The 14,281-nt window shown below is 43.9% G+C and overlaps 1 protein-coding gene across 1 annotated transcript in view; it reads left to right on the top strand.

The window, feature by feature from the left end:
• LOC144684644 (sphingosine-1-phosphate transporter SPNS2-like) overlaps window positions 1–14,281 on the top strand; it is a 113,532-nt gene that overhangs the window by 16,520 nt on the left and 82,731 nt on the right. The window contains exon 2 of the mRNA XM_078548707.1: window positions 9,074–9,139. Coding sequence (XP_078404833.1) covers window positions 9,074–9,139 — 66 coding nt within the window. The remainder of the gene's footprint in view (window positions 1–9,073; window positions 9,140–14,281) is intronic.

Below are 14,281 nucleotides of genomic sequence, written 5' to 3'. Positions count from 1 at the left end.
CCCTCTGTGCCCAGGCTCCCTAGGCCCATTAATTCCATCACTGCAGCCAGCATTTGCTGGACATTGGCCCACAATATAGAGTTGCCCCCAATCTGGTATAAGTAGGCAATATCTTTCCAAGAGGCCAGTTTGGTTGTGGATAGTGGGGATGGTGGTAAAGGTGGTTCATGGATTAAAAGGCATTTGTTTGGTCAGAGGGGAGTGAACTCTATAACTAACCATGATATACCTGACCTGGAAGTATCTTTTATTGATAGTAATACCTGAAATGAGAAAATATTCAATTTCTCAGTGCTAACACCCCTCAGTTTATCAAACCTTACAGCACAGAAGGAGGCCATTTGGCCCATCTTGTCAGAACTATCTAATTAGTTTCAGTCCCATGCTCTTTCCCCATAGTCCTGAGAATGCTTTTCATTTTCAAATATTTATCCAATTCTTTTTAGAATTGAATCTCCTTCCATGCCTCTGTATGAACTCGCAGTATAAAAAGAAAATTCTCCCTACCCCTTCTCTTGCCTGTAGCTTTCTTGCCAACTATCTTAAAGCCGTGTCCTCTGGCTTGATAAGTAGATTAAGCCACCAAATGATTTAAGCAAGTGTTTTTCCCAAGTGCGCCTGTCTGATTTGACTCCGCTTGGGAGTAGTGGTATTGTTGCTGGACTAGTAATCCAGAGACCCAGGGTAATGCTCCGGGGACCCGGATTTGAATTCCACCACGGCTGATGGTGGAATTTGAATTCAGTAAAAATCTGGAATTGAACGTCTAATAATGACCATTGTTGATTGTTGTGTAAACCCACCTGGTTCACTAATGTACTTTAGGGAAGAAAATCTGTCGTCCTCACTGGGTCTGGCCTACATGTGACTCCAGACTCTCAATAATATGGTTGACTCTGAAATGGCCCAGCAAGCCACTCGGTTGTATCTAACAGCTACAAAGCCTCAAAAAAGGAATGAAACCGGACGGACCACCTGGCATCGACCTAAGCACCAGGAACGACAATGGTAATGATAATGCCCTGTCGACCCTGCAAAGTCCTCCTTACTAACATCTGGGGGTTTGTGCCAAAATTGGGAGAGCTGTCTCACAGACTAGTCAAGCACCAGCCTGACATAGTCATCCTCAGGGAATCATATCTTACAGATAATGTCCCAGACACCACTATAACCATCACCATCCCAGAGGTGGCAGCACAGTGGTATACAGTCAGGAAGAAGTTGCCTTGGGAGTCCTCAACATCGACTCTGGACCCCATGAAATCTCATGGCATCAGGTCAAATATGGGCAAGAAAACCTCCTGCTGGTTACCATGTACCGCCCTCACTCAGCTGATGAATCATGCTGAACACTGCCTGGAGGAAGCACTTAGGGTGGCAAGGGTGCAGAGTGTACTGCCAGTGGGGGACTTCAATGTCCATTACCAAGAGTGGCTCGGTAGCATCACTACTGATTGAGCTGTCTGAGTTCTAAAGGACATAATTGCTAGACTGGGTCTGCAGCAGGTGGTGAGGGAACCAACAAGAGGGAAAAACACACTTGACCTCATCCTCACCAACCTGCCTGCTGCAGATGCATCTGTCCAGGACAGTATCGGTAGGAGTGACCACCGCACAGTTGTTGTGGAGATGAAGTCCCACCTTCACATTGAGGATACCCTTCATTGTGTTGTGTGGCACTACCACCATGCTAAATGGTATAGATTTTGAACAGATCTAGCAACTCAAGACTGGGCATCCATGAGGTGCTGTGGGCCAGCAGCAGCAGCAGAATTGAACTCGAACACAATCTGTACCCTGGTGGCTCAGCAAAACCCCCTCTCTACAATCAAGGTAGGGGATGAACCCTGGTTCAATGAAGAGTGCAGGAGGTAATGCCAGGAGCAGCACCAGGCATACCTAAAAATGAGGTGTCAACCTGGTGAAGCTATAACACAGGACTACTTGCGTGTCAAACAGCATAAGCAGCAAATGATAGACAGAGCTAAGTGATCCCACAACCAATGGATCAGATCTAAGCTCTGCAGTCCTACCACATCCAGTTGTGAATGGTGGTGGACAATTAAACAACTCACTGGAAGAGGAGGCTCCACAAATATCCCCATCATCAATGATGGAGGAGCCCAGCACATCAGTGCAAAAGACAAGGCTGAAGCATTTGCTACAATCTTCAGCCAGAAGTGCCGAAGGGATGATCCATCTCAGCCTCCTCCAGAAGTCCCTAGCATCACAGATGCCAGTCTTCAGCCAATTCGACTCACTCCACGTGATATTAAGAAATGGCTGAAGGCACTGGATAGTGCAAAGGCTATGGGCCCTGGCAATGTTCTGGCAATAGTGCTGAAGACTTGTGATCCAGAACTTGTTGCGCCCCTAGCCAAGCTGTTCCAGTACAGCTACAACACTGGCATCTACCTGGCTGTGTGGAAAATTGCCCAGGTATGTCCTGTACACAAAAAGCAGGACAAATCTGACCCAGCCAATTACCGCCCCATCAGCCTACTCTCGACCATCAGTAAAGTAATGGAAGGGGTCATCAACCGTGCTCTCAAGCGGCACTTGCTTAGCAGTAACCTGCTCACTGATGCCCAGTTTGGGTTCTGCCAGGGCCACTCAGCTCCTGATCTCATTACAGCCTTGGTTCAAACACAGACAAAAGAGCTGAACTCCCAAGGTGGGGTGAGAGTGACTGCCCTTGACATCAAAACAGCATTTGACCGAGTGTGACATCAAGGAGCCCTAGCAAAACTGGAGTCAATGGGAATGAGGGGGAAAACTCTCCACTGGTTGGAGTCATACCTAGCACAAAGGAAGAAGGTTGTGGTTGTTGGAGGTCAGTCATCTCAGCTCCAGGACATCACTGCTGGAGTTCCTCAGCGTATTGTCCTCGGCCCAACCATCTTCAGCTGCTTCATCAAGACCTTCCTTCCATCATAAGGTCAGAAGTGGGGATGTTCGCTGATGATTGCACAGTGTTCAGCACCATTCGCGACTCCTCAGATATTGAGGCAGTCCATGTCCATATGCAGCAAGATCAGGACAACATTCAGTCTTGGGCTGACAAGTGGCAAGTAACATTTGCGCCACACAAGTGCCAGGTAATGACCATCTCCAACAAGAGAGAATCCAACCATCACCCCTTGATGTTCAATGGCATTACCATCACTGAATCCCCCACTATCAACATCCTGGGAGTTACCATTGACCAGAAACTGAACTGGGCTAGCCATATAAATACTGTGGCCACAAAAGCAGGTCAGAGGCTAAGAATCGTGTGACAAGTAACTCACCTCCTGACCCCCCAAAGCCTGTCTACCATCTACAATGCACAAGTCAGGAGTAGGGTGGAATACTCCCCACTTGCTTGGATGAGTGTAGCTCCCACAACACTAAAAAAGCTCAACACTGTCCTGGACAAAACAGCCCACTTGATTTGCACCATATCCACAAACATTTACTCCCCCCACCACCGACTCACTGTAACGGCAGTGTGTACCATCTACAAGATGCATTGCAGGAATTCACCAAGGCTCCTTAGACAGCACCTTCCAAACCCATGACCACTACCATCTAGAAGGACAAGGGAAGCAGATAGATGGGAACACCACCACCTCCAAGTCACACACCATCCTGACTTGGAAATATATCACTATTCCTTCACTATTGCTGAGTCAAAATCCTGGAACTCCCTTCCTAACAAGACTGTGGTACCTACACCACATGGACTGCAGCAGTTGAAGAAAGAAGCTCACCACCACCTTCTCAAGGGCAACTAGGGATGGGTAATAAATACTGGCCCAGCCAGCAAAGCCCACACCCCATGAATGTATACAAAAAATGCACTTGAAGCCCAATTCTAACTGAAGGGGAAATATTCGCAAGATGTAATCCCACTGTGAGTGGCAGTCCCATTGCAAAGGAAGGTCCAATGCAGCAGTGACAACTCGATCAGATAACCTCAGTAAACACACTCAAATTTCCCTCTCACAAATCGGCAAAGGTGCTGATTCTTCCAGATTTAGAAACCCAGCGCCAAATTCGGTCATTATTTTCAGCCACTCCAAAGACATTTCCTGTCAACAGATTTTTATTTTTGTTGGCTCTCTTTTTTTAAGCCACGCTTCCTATCACAGATCCTTGTCTATAGTAGCAATTCTCAGCTCCAGCACTGCAAGGGAACCTGGTTTGACCATGCAACCAATGTCCTCACTAAGCAACTTTCGCTGTGCATGGCCTATTTGTTGCACTGCGCGGTCCCTTTAAGATTGCTGCGGGGCTACACATTTCCCCGTCTTAAAGGAGCTTTTGCTCATGCACTTGTTCCCTGCAGAGTACATTCATGATTGCTGCATTATTGTGTACCCAAGAAGCTTAGAGCAAATGTTAAATCCAATTGATATAATTTTTTTTAAAAACTGATTGGCTGCTCATTATCTCATTGCTGTATGTGGGATCTTGCTGTGTAAAAATGGCTGCCACATTTCCTACATCTTCAGCAACTACATTCATACCCCTCTATGGGATACTTATGAGAGTACAAGCTTGGGTACACCCGGGAGAGGTGGAGGGAGGGGTTACTGGATAATCCACTAATCTGTCGAGGCCCCTTCTTGTTCAATGTCATCCTACCTCTTTTTAGCTTTCCACCAATTTAATTGGCAGAAATTAGGGCTTTGGATCTGGATTTTAGCCAATCAAATAGAATTATTTTTTCCTAAAATGGCTCCCAGATCCTGACTGGGTGTTGAAAGTGAGGATTCCCAGAGACAGAGGAGTTGTACCCCTCAACCATCCTGTTGACTAATTGGTTAAAGGGGATGGTTCTTGTTGAAGTAATGATGAGGAATAGAGTTATGAAAATTCCTTTTGATATCAGTACGGTAATGGGGTGTTGGGCTTTGAAGTGATGAGGGATTAGGGTGTTTGTTTGTGAGGTGTATATGCACCAAAAGGAACCTGTACCCTTGATGGCCTTGCAACCTGGTATAACCTCTTCAAAGGATTTGTAGCTTAAAGATTCTCTGAATGGCAAGTTCCAGAACATTGGACTAAGAGGAAGTGTGATCTGTTGGCATAGATTAAGAATTGGTTGGCAGACAGGAAACTGAGAGTAGGAATAAATGGGTCTTTGTCAGAATGGCAGGGGGTTACTAGTGGGGTACCGCAGGGATCAGTGCTTGAGCCCCAGCTATTCACAATATATATCAATGATTTGGATGAGGGAACCAAATGCCATATTTCCAAGTTTGCTGACGACACGAAACTCGGTGGGAATGTGAGCAATGAGGAGGGTGTTAAGTGGTTCAAGGCAATTTAGACAGGTTGAGTGCATGGATAAATAATGGCGGATGCAATATAATGTGGATAAGTGTGAAGTTATCCACTTCAGTAGGAAAAACAGAATGGCAGAGTATTATTTAAATGGTGATAGTTTGGGAAATGTTGATGTACAAAGGGACCTGGGTGGCCTTGTACACCAATCACTGAAAGCAAGCATACAGGTGTAGCAAGCAATTAAGAAGGCAGACGGTATGTTGGCCTTCATTGTGAGAGGACTTGAGTACAGGAGCAAGGATGTCCTACTGCAGCTGTACAGGGCCTTGGTGAGACCACACCTGGAGTATTGTGTGCAGTTTGGTCTCCTTACCAGGAAAGGATATACTTACCATAGAGGGAGTGCAGCAAAGGTTCACCAGATTGATTCCTGGGATTATCATATGAGGAGAGATTGGGTCGTCTAGGCCTGTATTCTCTGGAGTTTAGAAGTATGAGAGGGGATCTCATTGAACTGTATAAAATTCTGACAGGGCTGGACAGACTGGCTGCAGGGATGATATTTCCTCTGGCTGGGGAGGGTGTAGAACAAAGGGTCACAGTTTCAGGATGCGGAAACCATTTAGGACTGAGATGGGGAGAAACCTCTTCACTCAGAGGGTGGTGAACCTATGGAATCCTCTACCACAGAAGGCTGTGGAGGCCAAGCCACTCAATATATTTAAGAAGGAAATAGATAGATTTCTGAACTCTAAAGATGTCAAGAGGTATGGGGAGAGCGTGGGAGTACGGCGTTGAGATAGAGGATCGGCCATGATCATACTGAAAGGCAGAGCAGGCTCGACGGGCCAAATGACCTACTGCTGCTCCTATTTTCTATGTTGCCACAGGGGTGGAGACTAAGTTGGTAAGCAAGTCATCCAGAGCACCTGGGCATAGAAGGTGCTGACAGAGGCCTAGGAGCATGGAGTCTTTTAACTAATTCATTCTCAGCATGTGAGTGGCGTTGGAAATTTATTACCCATCCCTAGTTGCCTTTGAGAAGGTGCTGATGGGCCTTCCCTTGAGCCTCTTCAATATGTGTAGTCCATGTGGCACAAATGGCCTCATAATCTCCCAAAGCGCTCTCGATTCTGGAATTGGACAACTGCACATATCATTCTGCTATTTAAGAAAGGTGAGAGGGAAACCAGGGAGTATAAACCAGATAGCTTAACATCTGTTATCAGGAAATTACCATGGTCTATAATTCAGTATAGAGTGAGTGAAAACTTCCAGCTGTTCAGAGAGAACCAGCATGGATTTGTAAAGAGTAGATCATGTCTGATGAACTTTTGGAAGAGCTGACTGAAGTAGTGGACCAGGGAATGTCTATGAATGTCATTTATACGGACTTCCAGAAGGCATTTGATAAAGCTCCTCAAAGAGACTGTTAGCTGAAGTTGAAGCTGATGGAATTGAAGGCAAATTATTGCCCTGGTTTGGAAATTGACTGACTGGCAGGAGACAGAGAGTAGGGATAACGGGCAGATGCTTTAATCAGCAGCATTTGACTAGTGGTGTCCCACTAGGATCTGTGTTGGAGCCTCAATATTTATTAATGACTTAAATGCTGGAATGGAAAATCATGTATCCACGTTTATAGATGATGTAAAGATAGGCAGCATTGTAAGCAGTGTAGATGGAATCATAAAATTGTAGAGATATTCATAGATTAAGTGAATGGGAAAAACGTGGCAGATGGATTTCAATTTGGGCAAACATGAACTCGTCGAATTTAAGCCTAATAAGGATAGAAAAGATACTTTCTAAATAGTCAAAAGCTGGAAATTGATAAGGCCCAAAGATATTTGAGGGTCTAAATACATAGATCATTAGAATATCATGAACAGATACAGAAAATAACCAAAAAGGCTAATGGAATGATGGTCTTTATATTAAGAGGACTAGAATACAAGGAGGTAGAAGTCCTGCTTCAGAGACACAAAACCCTAGTTAGACTGCACCTGGAGTTACTGTGAACAGTTCTGGGCACCACGCCTTCGGAAGGATAGATTGGCCTAGTTGGGAGTGCTGTGTAGATTTACCAGAATGATTCCAAGGGTGAAAATATGAGTAGAGATTGCAGGGTTGTATTCCCTGGAATTTTTCAAGATACTAAGGGGAACAGCCAAGTTAGAGAGAAATTATTTCTGCTGGTTGGGGAGTCTAGGCCTAGGGAGCAGAGTCTAAAAATTAGAGCCAAACTTCTCAGGAGTGAAATTCTGAAAAAGAGAAACTCTTTTATGCACAAAGGGTGGGAGAAATTTGGAACTCTCTCCCACAAATGACGATTGATGCTGGATCAATTAATTTAAATCCGAGATTGATAGGTATTTGTTAACCAAAAGCATTAAGAGATATGGGACGAAGGTTGGTGTATGGAGTTAGGTGGCAGATTAGCCATGACCTCATTGAACGGTGGAACAGGCTTGAGGGGCTGAATGGCCTCCTCTTGTTCCTATGTGCTATGGGATTCCCACAATGCCGTTAGGGAGGGAATTGATCCAGCGATATTGATGGAATGGTGATATATGGTTCCAAATTGGGATATGCGTGAGTTTGAGGAGAATTTGGAAGTGATGATCTTCCCATGTGACTGCTGCTTCTGTGCTTTTTAGTGGGTGGAGATCATGGATTTGGGAAGCGTTGTCCAAGAAATGTTGGCGAGTTGCTGCACTGCCCTTTGTAGACAGAACACACTGCTACCACTGTGCCTTTGCTCTGAGGATGGTGTGAGGAGAGAGGGAAATGGAGGAGAAAAAATTAAAATAAAAGAGAATGGGAAGAAAACGATTCCAGGAAAAGAACCAACCCCTGCCTCCCAAATTTAGAGCTTCATTTTTGAAGGAGAAAATGTGTGAATATTAAAATGCTAAGCTGAAAATTCTGTTTTTATATCTAATTCTCTAAAGAAAGTTTCCATCATTACTTTGTAGGGGAAGGGTAAAATCAATTTATAACCATTTATAATTGATAAAGTATATTAATTGATAAAGGATATTAATTATGCATTTTTTTCCATCAGGTTCCTTTTATATCCTTTAATTCTCCAGCCTTCTGTCCTTTAATGCTCTTTATGAGGTTTGTACAGGAGCTGGATCATATAAATTAGAATTCCTTCCACATTGTGACAGCCATTTACAATAGTAGGCAACCAGATAAAGGAGGAATACTTTTACACAAAAGATTATCAGTACAAGTTCATTGCCTGACAAGGAGCAAGGATTCACATTGGCTTTTACGACAGAACCGGAAGGCCGGCTTTGAAACCTCTTTGAACATCGAAAATGTTTCACAATCAATTAACGAGTATATGCTGTGGTTCTCATTGCTGCTGTGGGCAACATTCAGGAAAGGCTTTGTTATTGGCGGCTTGCTGTTCATGGAGCTGAGGATGTGCGAAGTGTTGACTAATAGCATGACCATCTTCAGTGATTGCTGACAGTGCTGTGCTGTCCTTAGTAGTTGACAGCAGGTTAGGTCCAATGATTAATCACAGACTCAGCCCCACTTATTAACCACAGCCCACTTGATCCTAGAGTATGACATAAAAAAGGTTTCAACTTTGTTCCCAGATCTCTTCATAATGAGCTGAATCTTTTTGTATCAGTGAGGCTATCAACTGTGACTGTGTTGTGTCCCATCAACTGAATTCATTACTGTTAATGAGTCAGAGAAATGATTCATTGTGCATTAATAAGTTTCTATTACTTTTGTTCCTTTTTTCCCTCTAATTCCTTGTCTTAATTATTCTCAGGTGTACTGGCAGACATCCAGAGACATTTTGGAGTGAGCGACAGCAAATCCGGATTGTTGCCTACAGGTTAGTGACCAGTGCTAACCAGTTAGTTTTGACAGCACCAGGTTTCAGCAATAGAGGCCTGGCCATGGCTCTCCAATTGCCCAGCAGTGAGTAGCTGAGCCCTGTGGCTGATAAGTGATTTAAGACACGCTGTGCTTAACCAATGTTTTCATGGACTAGACTTGGTTAGGAGTAAAATTTCTTGTGAAAGTTCAAGTGACAATGGAAACTGTAGCATTGGAGTGACTGGGATAGGGTGGAAGCGGGTGTATCGCTAGGTTGTGGATATCACAAGGGTGGCTAACATCATCGTGAAGATTGAATTGTGTTTTAGATATCTCGAGTTCTCTCAATTCCTACTCATCTTTTGGAGGAACGTCAAGACTCAGTGGTAACACTAGCTCACTCTAAACATTTTCCTCCAACATGTCACAACTTGGGCTCACATAAGCAACAACCTTTCCCCTTCCCCTTCTGTATTGTCATCTCCTTCTCATTTGCTTGCCCCCCCCAACATCTCATTCCCTTGCCCCTTGCCCCCCCACTCCTCGTTCCCCTTGCCCACCCCCGCTCCTCATTCCCTTTCGCACAGCCCCCCCACTCCTCGTTCCCCTTTGCCCCCCACCTCCTCCCCCAACCCACACACCTTGTTCTTCTCCCCCTCTCTGTCCCTAGCCTCCTCATTCCCCTGTGCTGTGACCCTTACTCTCCCATTTTTGGGTTGTGTGGATCATGCAAACCATTCCCAGGATCGTCACTGATTTAAAAATAAAAATTAACATTCCACCCCATGCAGAAAAGTGAGAGAAAGTCAAATAATAATGAAAGGATAAAATAACCTAGTCTGAGGGGAACAGAACTGAGATTATTTCCTGAGTGTTTAATTGAATGAAAAGAGGCTTGCAGATAAAGGTTAGGAACAAACCTGCTCCTCCCTTTTGAAAAAGGAGAGAATTAGCCCTTTATGCTAAATAGCAGCTGCACTGTGCAGCTAAATCACTTCAGTACAAACAGCCTTGCACTGGGACTTTACATCAGAAGCTCAGCGTTTGTGTGAAAGTATTACAGAGGAGGAAATAAAAGGCAAGGACAGTGATTTGCAGCTGTAAACTGCAAGGAGGAAATGGGACATTAATGGAGGAAGTAAAACAGGGGCAAGCAGAAATAAAGAATATTGTTTTTGCCCCTGGAATTTGAGAAATGGATTCCCGTTTCTCTCTCACTTAATGTTTCAGCCCTGTTTCAAACCTAACTGACAGGTAAATACCACAGATACTGAAACACCGACGAGCGCAGGAGACTCCCCAAACACGGTGGCAGCCGTCCAGATAAAAATCTACATGTTTCCCTCCCAATTGCCAAAGTTGCAATACATCTGCCCACATATGTACATACAATACATACAATATACCTGGGAACCAGCTCAAAACGGCAGCATTTATGTTTGTAGCTGGCAGTTTCTTATGCAGTAAATACCAATATCAGCTGGGGAGGGGAGGGGAGAGCAGGGGGCAGGAGGGGAAAGCAGAAAGGGGAAGGGAGGGCAGAGAAGGGAGAGTGGAGAGGGCAAGAGGAGAGCAGAAATGGGACAGGAGGGGAAGGAAGGAGGAAGCCAAGTGAATGTACCAGATGGGTTGCAGGGAGGGGGGTAGTGGGTTGGAAGTTGTTCAACAGAGGAAATTAATGGTGACTCATACCTATACCTGCAAATGACCATCCTGCTGAACAACACAAGGACTGAAATCAGATTATCCACATTTCATTTATTGTGGAAAAAAAATTGACTAAAGTTAAGAAACAAAATTGTGATATTCTGTTACTGACTAGATTAGATTGAACTAGGTATTCGAGCAGTGCCAGCCATTTGATGAAATGCCCTTTCAGACCCAGTATCTATAACCTGCTATCATCTAAATCATTTACAAACAACATTCTCAATTGTTGAAGGACCATATTCTCAAAAATGGTGCCAAGTACTAGTCATCAGCACTCCAAGTCTATATTAGCATTGTGAACCCACAACAATAAAACAAACCAATCAGATTCTAACTGTGATTATGGTTACCTCACATTACCATGGACCAATCATTTTCCCACAAAGTGCACACTTGCCAGCCATGTTAGATTTTGCACTATTCATGGACGGAAATTGAATTAAATAAAGTTGGAACAGGGAAGGATGAGGGGGTTGCAGCTCCTGCTGAGTTCCTAATTTCTAATGTTTGTTCCAAAATGTGTGGTACAGAAAATGAAATCATAACACAGCCATGGAGAGTAGGAATTGGGCATGGTGAATTCTGAAACACTTTTTTACAAGGGGCAATTGAGGCAGAGAACATTGCAATGTTTATTTAACCCCAAAATTAGCTGCAAACGTTGGTAGTTCTTTAGAGAAAGAGGGTTGGGGGATAAGGTTTGGGATAGAGAAGGAGATGGAAGGTTTGGAGGCAGTGGGAGTCAGAAGGGAAAGAACACTTCCAGTCATGGCAGGCTATGCACTGTCCACTGTCGACACCTCTTTGTCCTTTTGCCTATGACATCTTTTGACAATCTCCGCCTATTACTGGCCCCCTATCCAGCTCTACCTGTCCCACTCCGTCAACCAGCTTATATTTCACCTCTTTTCTATTTTTCCTTAGTTCTGATGAAGAGTCATACAGACTCGAAACGTTAACTGTATCCCTCTCTGCAGATGCAGTCAGATCTGCTGAGTTTTTCCAGGTATTTTTGTTTTTGTTCTAGATTTCCAGCATCCGCAGTATTTTGCTTTTATGCACTGTTCACAACTGGCAAAAGAGGCAAAGATCCCAATCCATAACCTCATGGAGGGCTGGGTAGGGGGGAGGGTGGAGGGGGTCAGCAAGCTTAACGGTAAATATAAACCATCTGTTACAAAGGAAAAAGATAAGGTAAAAGCAAAATACTGCGGATGCTGGAAATCTGAAACAGAAACAAAAATTGCTGGAAAAACTCAGCAGGTCTGACAGCATCTGTGGAGAGAAAGACAGAGTTGATGTTTTGAGTCTTTCCACAGATGCTGTCAGACCTGCTGAGTTTTTCCAGCAATTTTTGTTTTTGTAAAAAGATAAGGTACCTGGCATTGATAGAAAACCAGAATTACTCCAAGGCAATGGTGCTATAAATGATGAGAGCAAAGCTCAAGTGCGTGAGTGATGTTGATGAGACCCTCATGCTTTGTTGTCTTGTTTTGTAACATCACAAGAACCGCACAATTCAACTGGCAAGGTGTGGGTTTACTGCTCCCTGTTTATTGTCACCCACTTTAGCGCAGTTTATTATGATCCCTGTAGAGACTGATAACTTTTTAAAAAAAGAAAAGAAATTTGAACTTTCAGTTGATTGCTGAAAGGATGACATGACATGATTTCATCTTTTAAGACTTTTACCATAACAAAAGATTAAAAGCTCTATTGACTAAGCAATATCTTTGTAGGCAACTTATACTTTAAACCAGAAAACAGAACATTCCCTTTTTTTTCTTTGAGCACAACAGAAAACACACTTCACAGATATTCTTTACTCTGTCCTTTAAGTAGATGTTCAATTCTCCTGGAACCTGTCCAAGGTGATTCTTGGTTCCTGAGGGTTTCTTTCTTTTTGTTTCTCAGCCTGGGAACGTTAAATCTCAGGACTTTTAATCTCAGAACTGTCTTTTACAGTGAGGTTCTTTCCCCCCCCCCCCCCAGAGATTCTTTTTCTCAAGCTAAGTGAATCTTCCAACCTCATTTTAACTCCTCATGAATTTTTCTTTGCAATCTGTGCATGAGCTCTCACCCTTATTCCTGTATGGTGAGCTGCCTATAGCTGCTCTCCCTCTCCTGGATCCTGGAAGACTAACCTTTTCTGTGAGTTTTTGGAGATACCTTGGATCCTTCCCCTCTCAAAGCCCATCTCCCTAGCAAAGTGAATCACATGAGCCTCGTATCCAGGTAGAAATGCTAATTAGCTATCCTTGAGAATCCAAAACTCTTTTATCTTGGAAATAGATTAAAGCATAATGGTTTATACCCAACATTCTCAGCACTTTTCTGGAACTTTGGAGAATTAGTCTATCCACTTGTAGCACACAGGCTACTGCAATTGTCTCCAAGTATAAACGCCTTGCACCTTCTTCTCAGTAAAACAATCCAGGCCCCCTTTAATCTCTAACCATCAAACCACCCAGGGTCACTGAGGCAGACTTCAGAACAGGTCACATGACCCGGTCATTTTACCTCAAATTAAAGACACCATCCCAAAATCTAACAATCTTATAAACCTTGTAATTCTAACAGGTTTGACTATAAGTTGTAAACTACCCTTTGTGAAGCTGCCGTTTCTTGACAGCATTTCACTGCCCTTGCACAAAGACTGCAGCTCAGACTGTGGGAAGTGTTACGTCAGCAGCTCATCAAGCTAAGTTGGCCTTCTTCCCTCCCCGAACTCCCTCAACAGTTATTGCTGATGAATACGTCAAGGCCGGAACATTGGTTTTTAATTTGGTTACAGGTGTGTTCTGTGCGCAGCACAAGTAATTCTGCTGAACCATGTTGGAGATTTGCTTCCAAGCCGTTGTCCTGATAGACAGATCAATGTTTGCAAGCCTATTAGTGAAGTAACTTTTAAACCAGCTGTCTGCATATCTCTGCAGTATTTCACATGTAATATATATTTTAAAAACAGCTCCGACATGTAAAATGATACCCACAATAATCCTGTTGTTTAGCTAGTTGAAAGCGAGTGTGCTCCCAGTTCAAGGACTGAAGGATATATTCATGTGCGGATTTGTCTGCAGTGCTGACAAGGCCGTGTTGAATCCCACTGGATTTGCAACTCAATTGGATGCGGGGAGCATTTTTACATAATAGCCTATTAAACACGGAGGCTTACATCACAGCAGATAGTCTGCGCAAGAAATGCTTCAGCTGCCTGCTGATCCCAGCCCAGTGCCAAGGTTTAAGTTCTGCAGTGCATTGGCTAAATACACTGGAGTTGATCACTGTCCTAGTGTTGCCATGTTTTACGTAGGGTCACCAAATGCTTTCCAGGAGATTTCATCATATGACCTGTGGTCGCTCTGGATACAAGGTCAACCATTTTAATTTCCGTTGACTTCCATCAGGAAAGATGTGTATAGGGTGGCTGATGTGGTATTACCTGGTT

Source organism: Cetorhinus maximus, chromosome 9 (genome assembly GCF_964194155.1).
Source record: "Cetorhinus maximus chromosome 9, sCetMax3.hap1.1, whole genome shotgun sequence".
NCBI lineage: Eukaryota > Metazoa > Chordata > Chondrichthyes > Lamniformes > Cetorhinidae > Cetorhinus > Cetorhinus maximus.
Note: the sequence above shows the minus strand (reverse complement) of the source record. Positions and strands in the feature narration are given on the sequence as shown.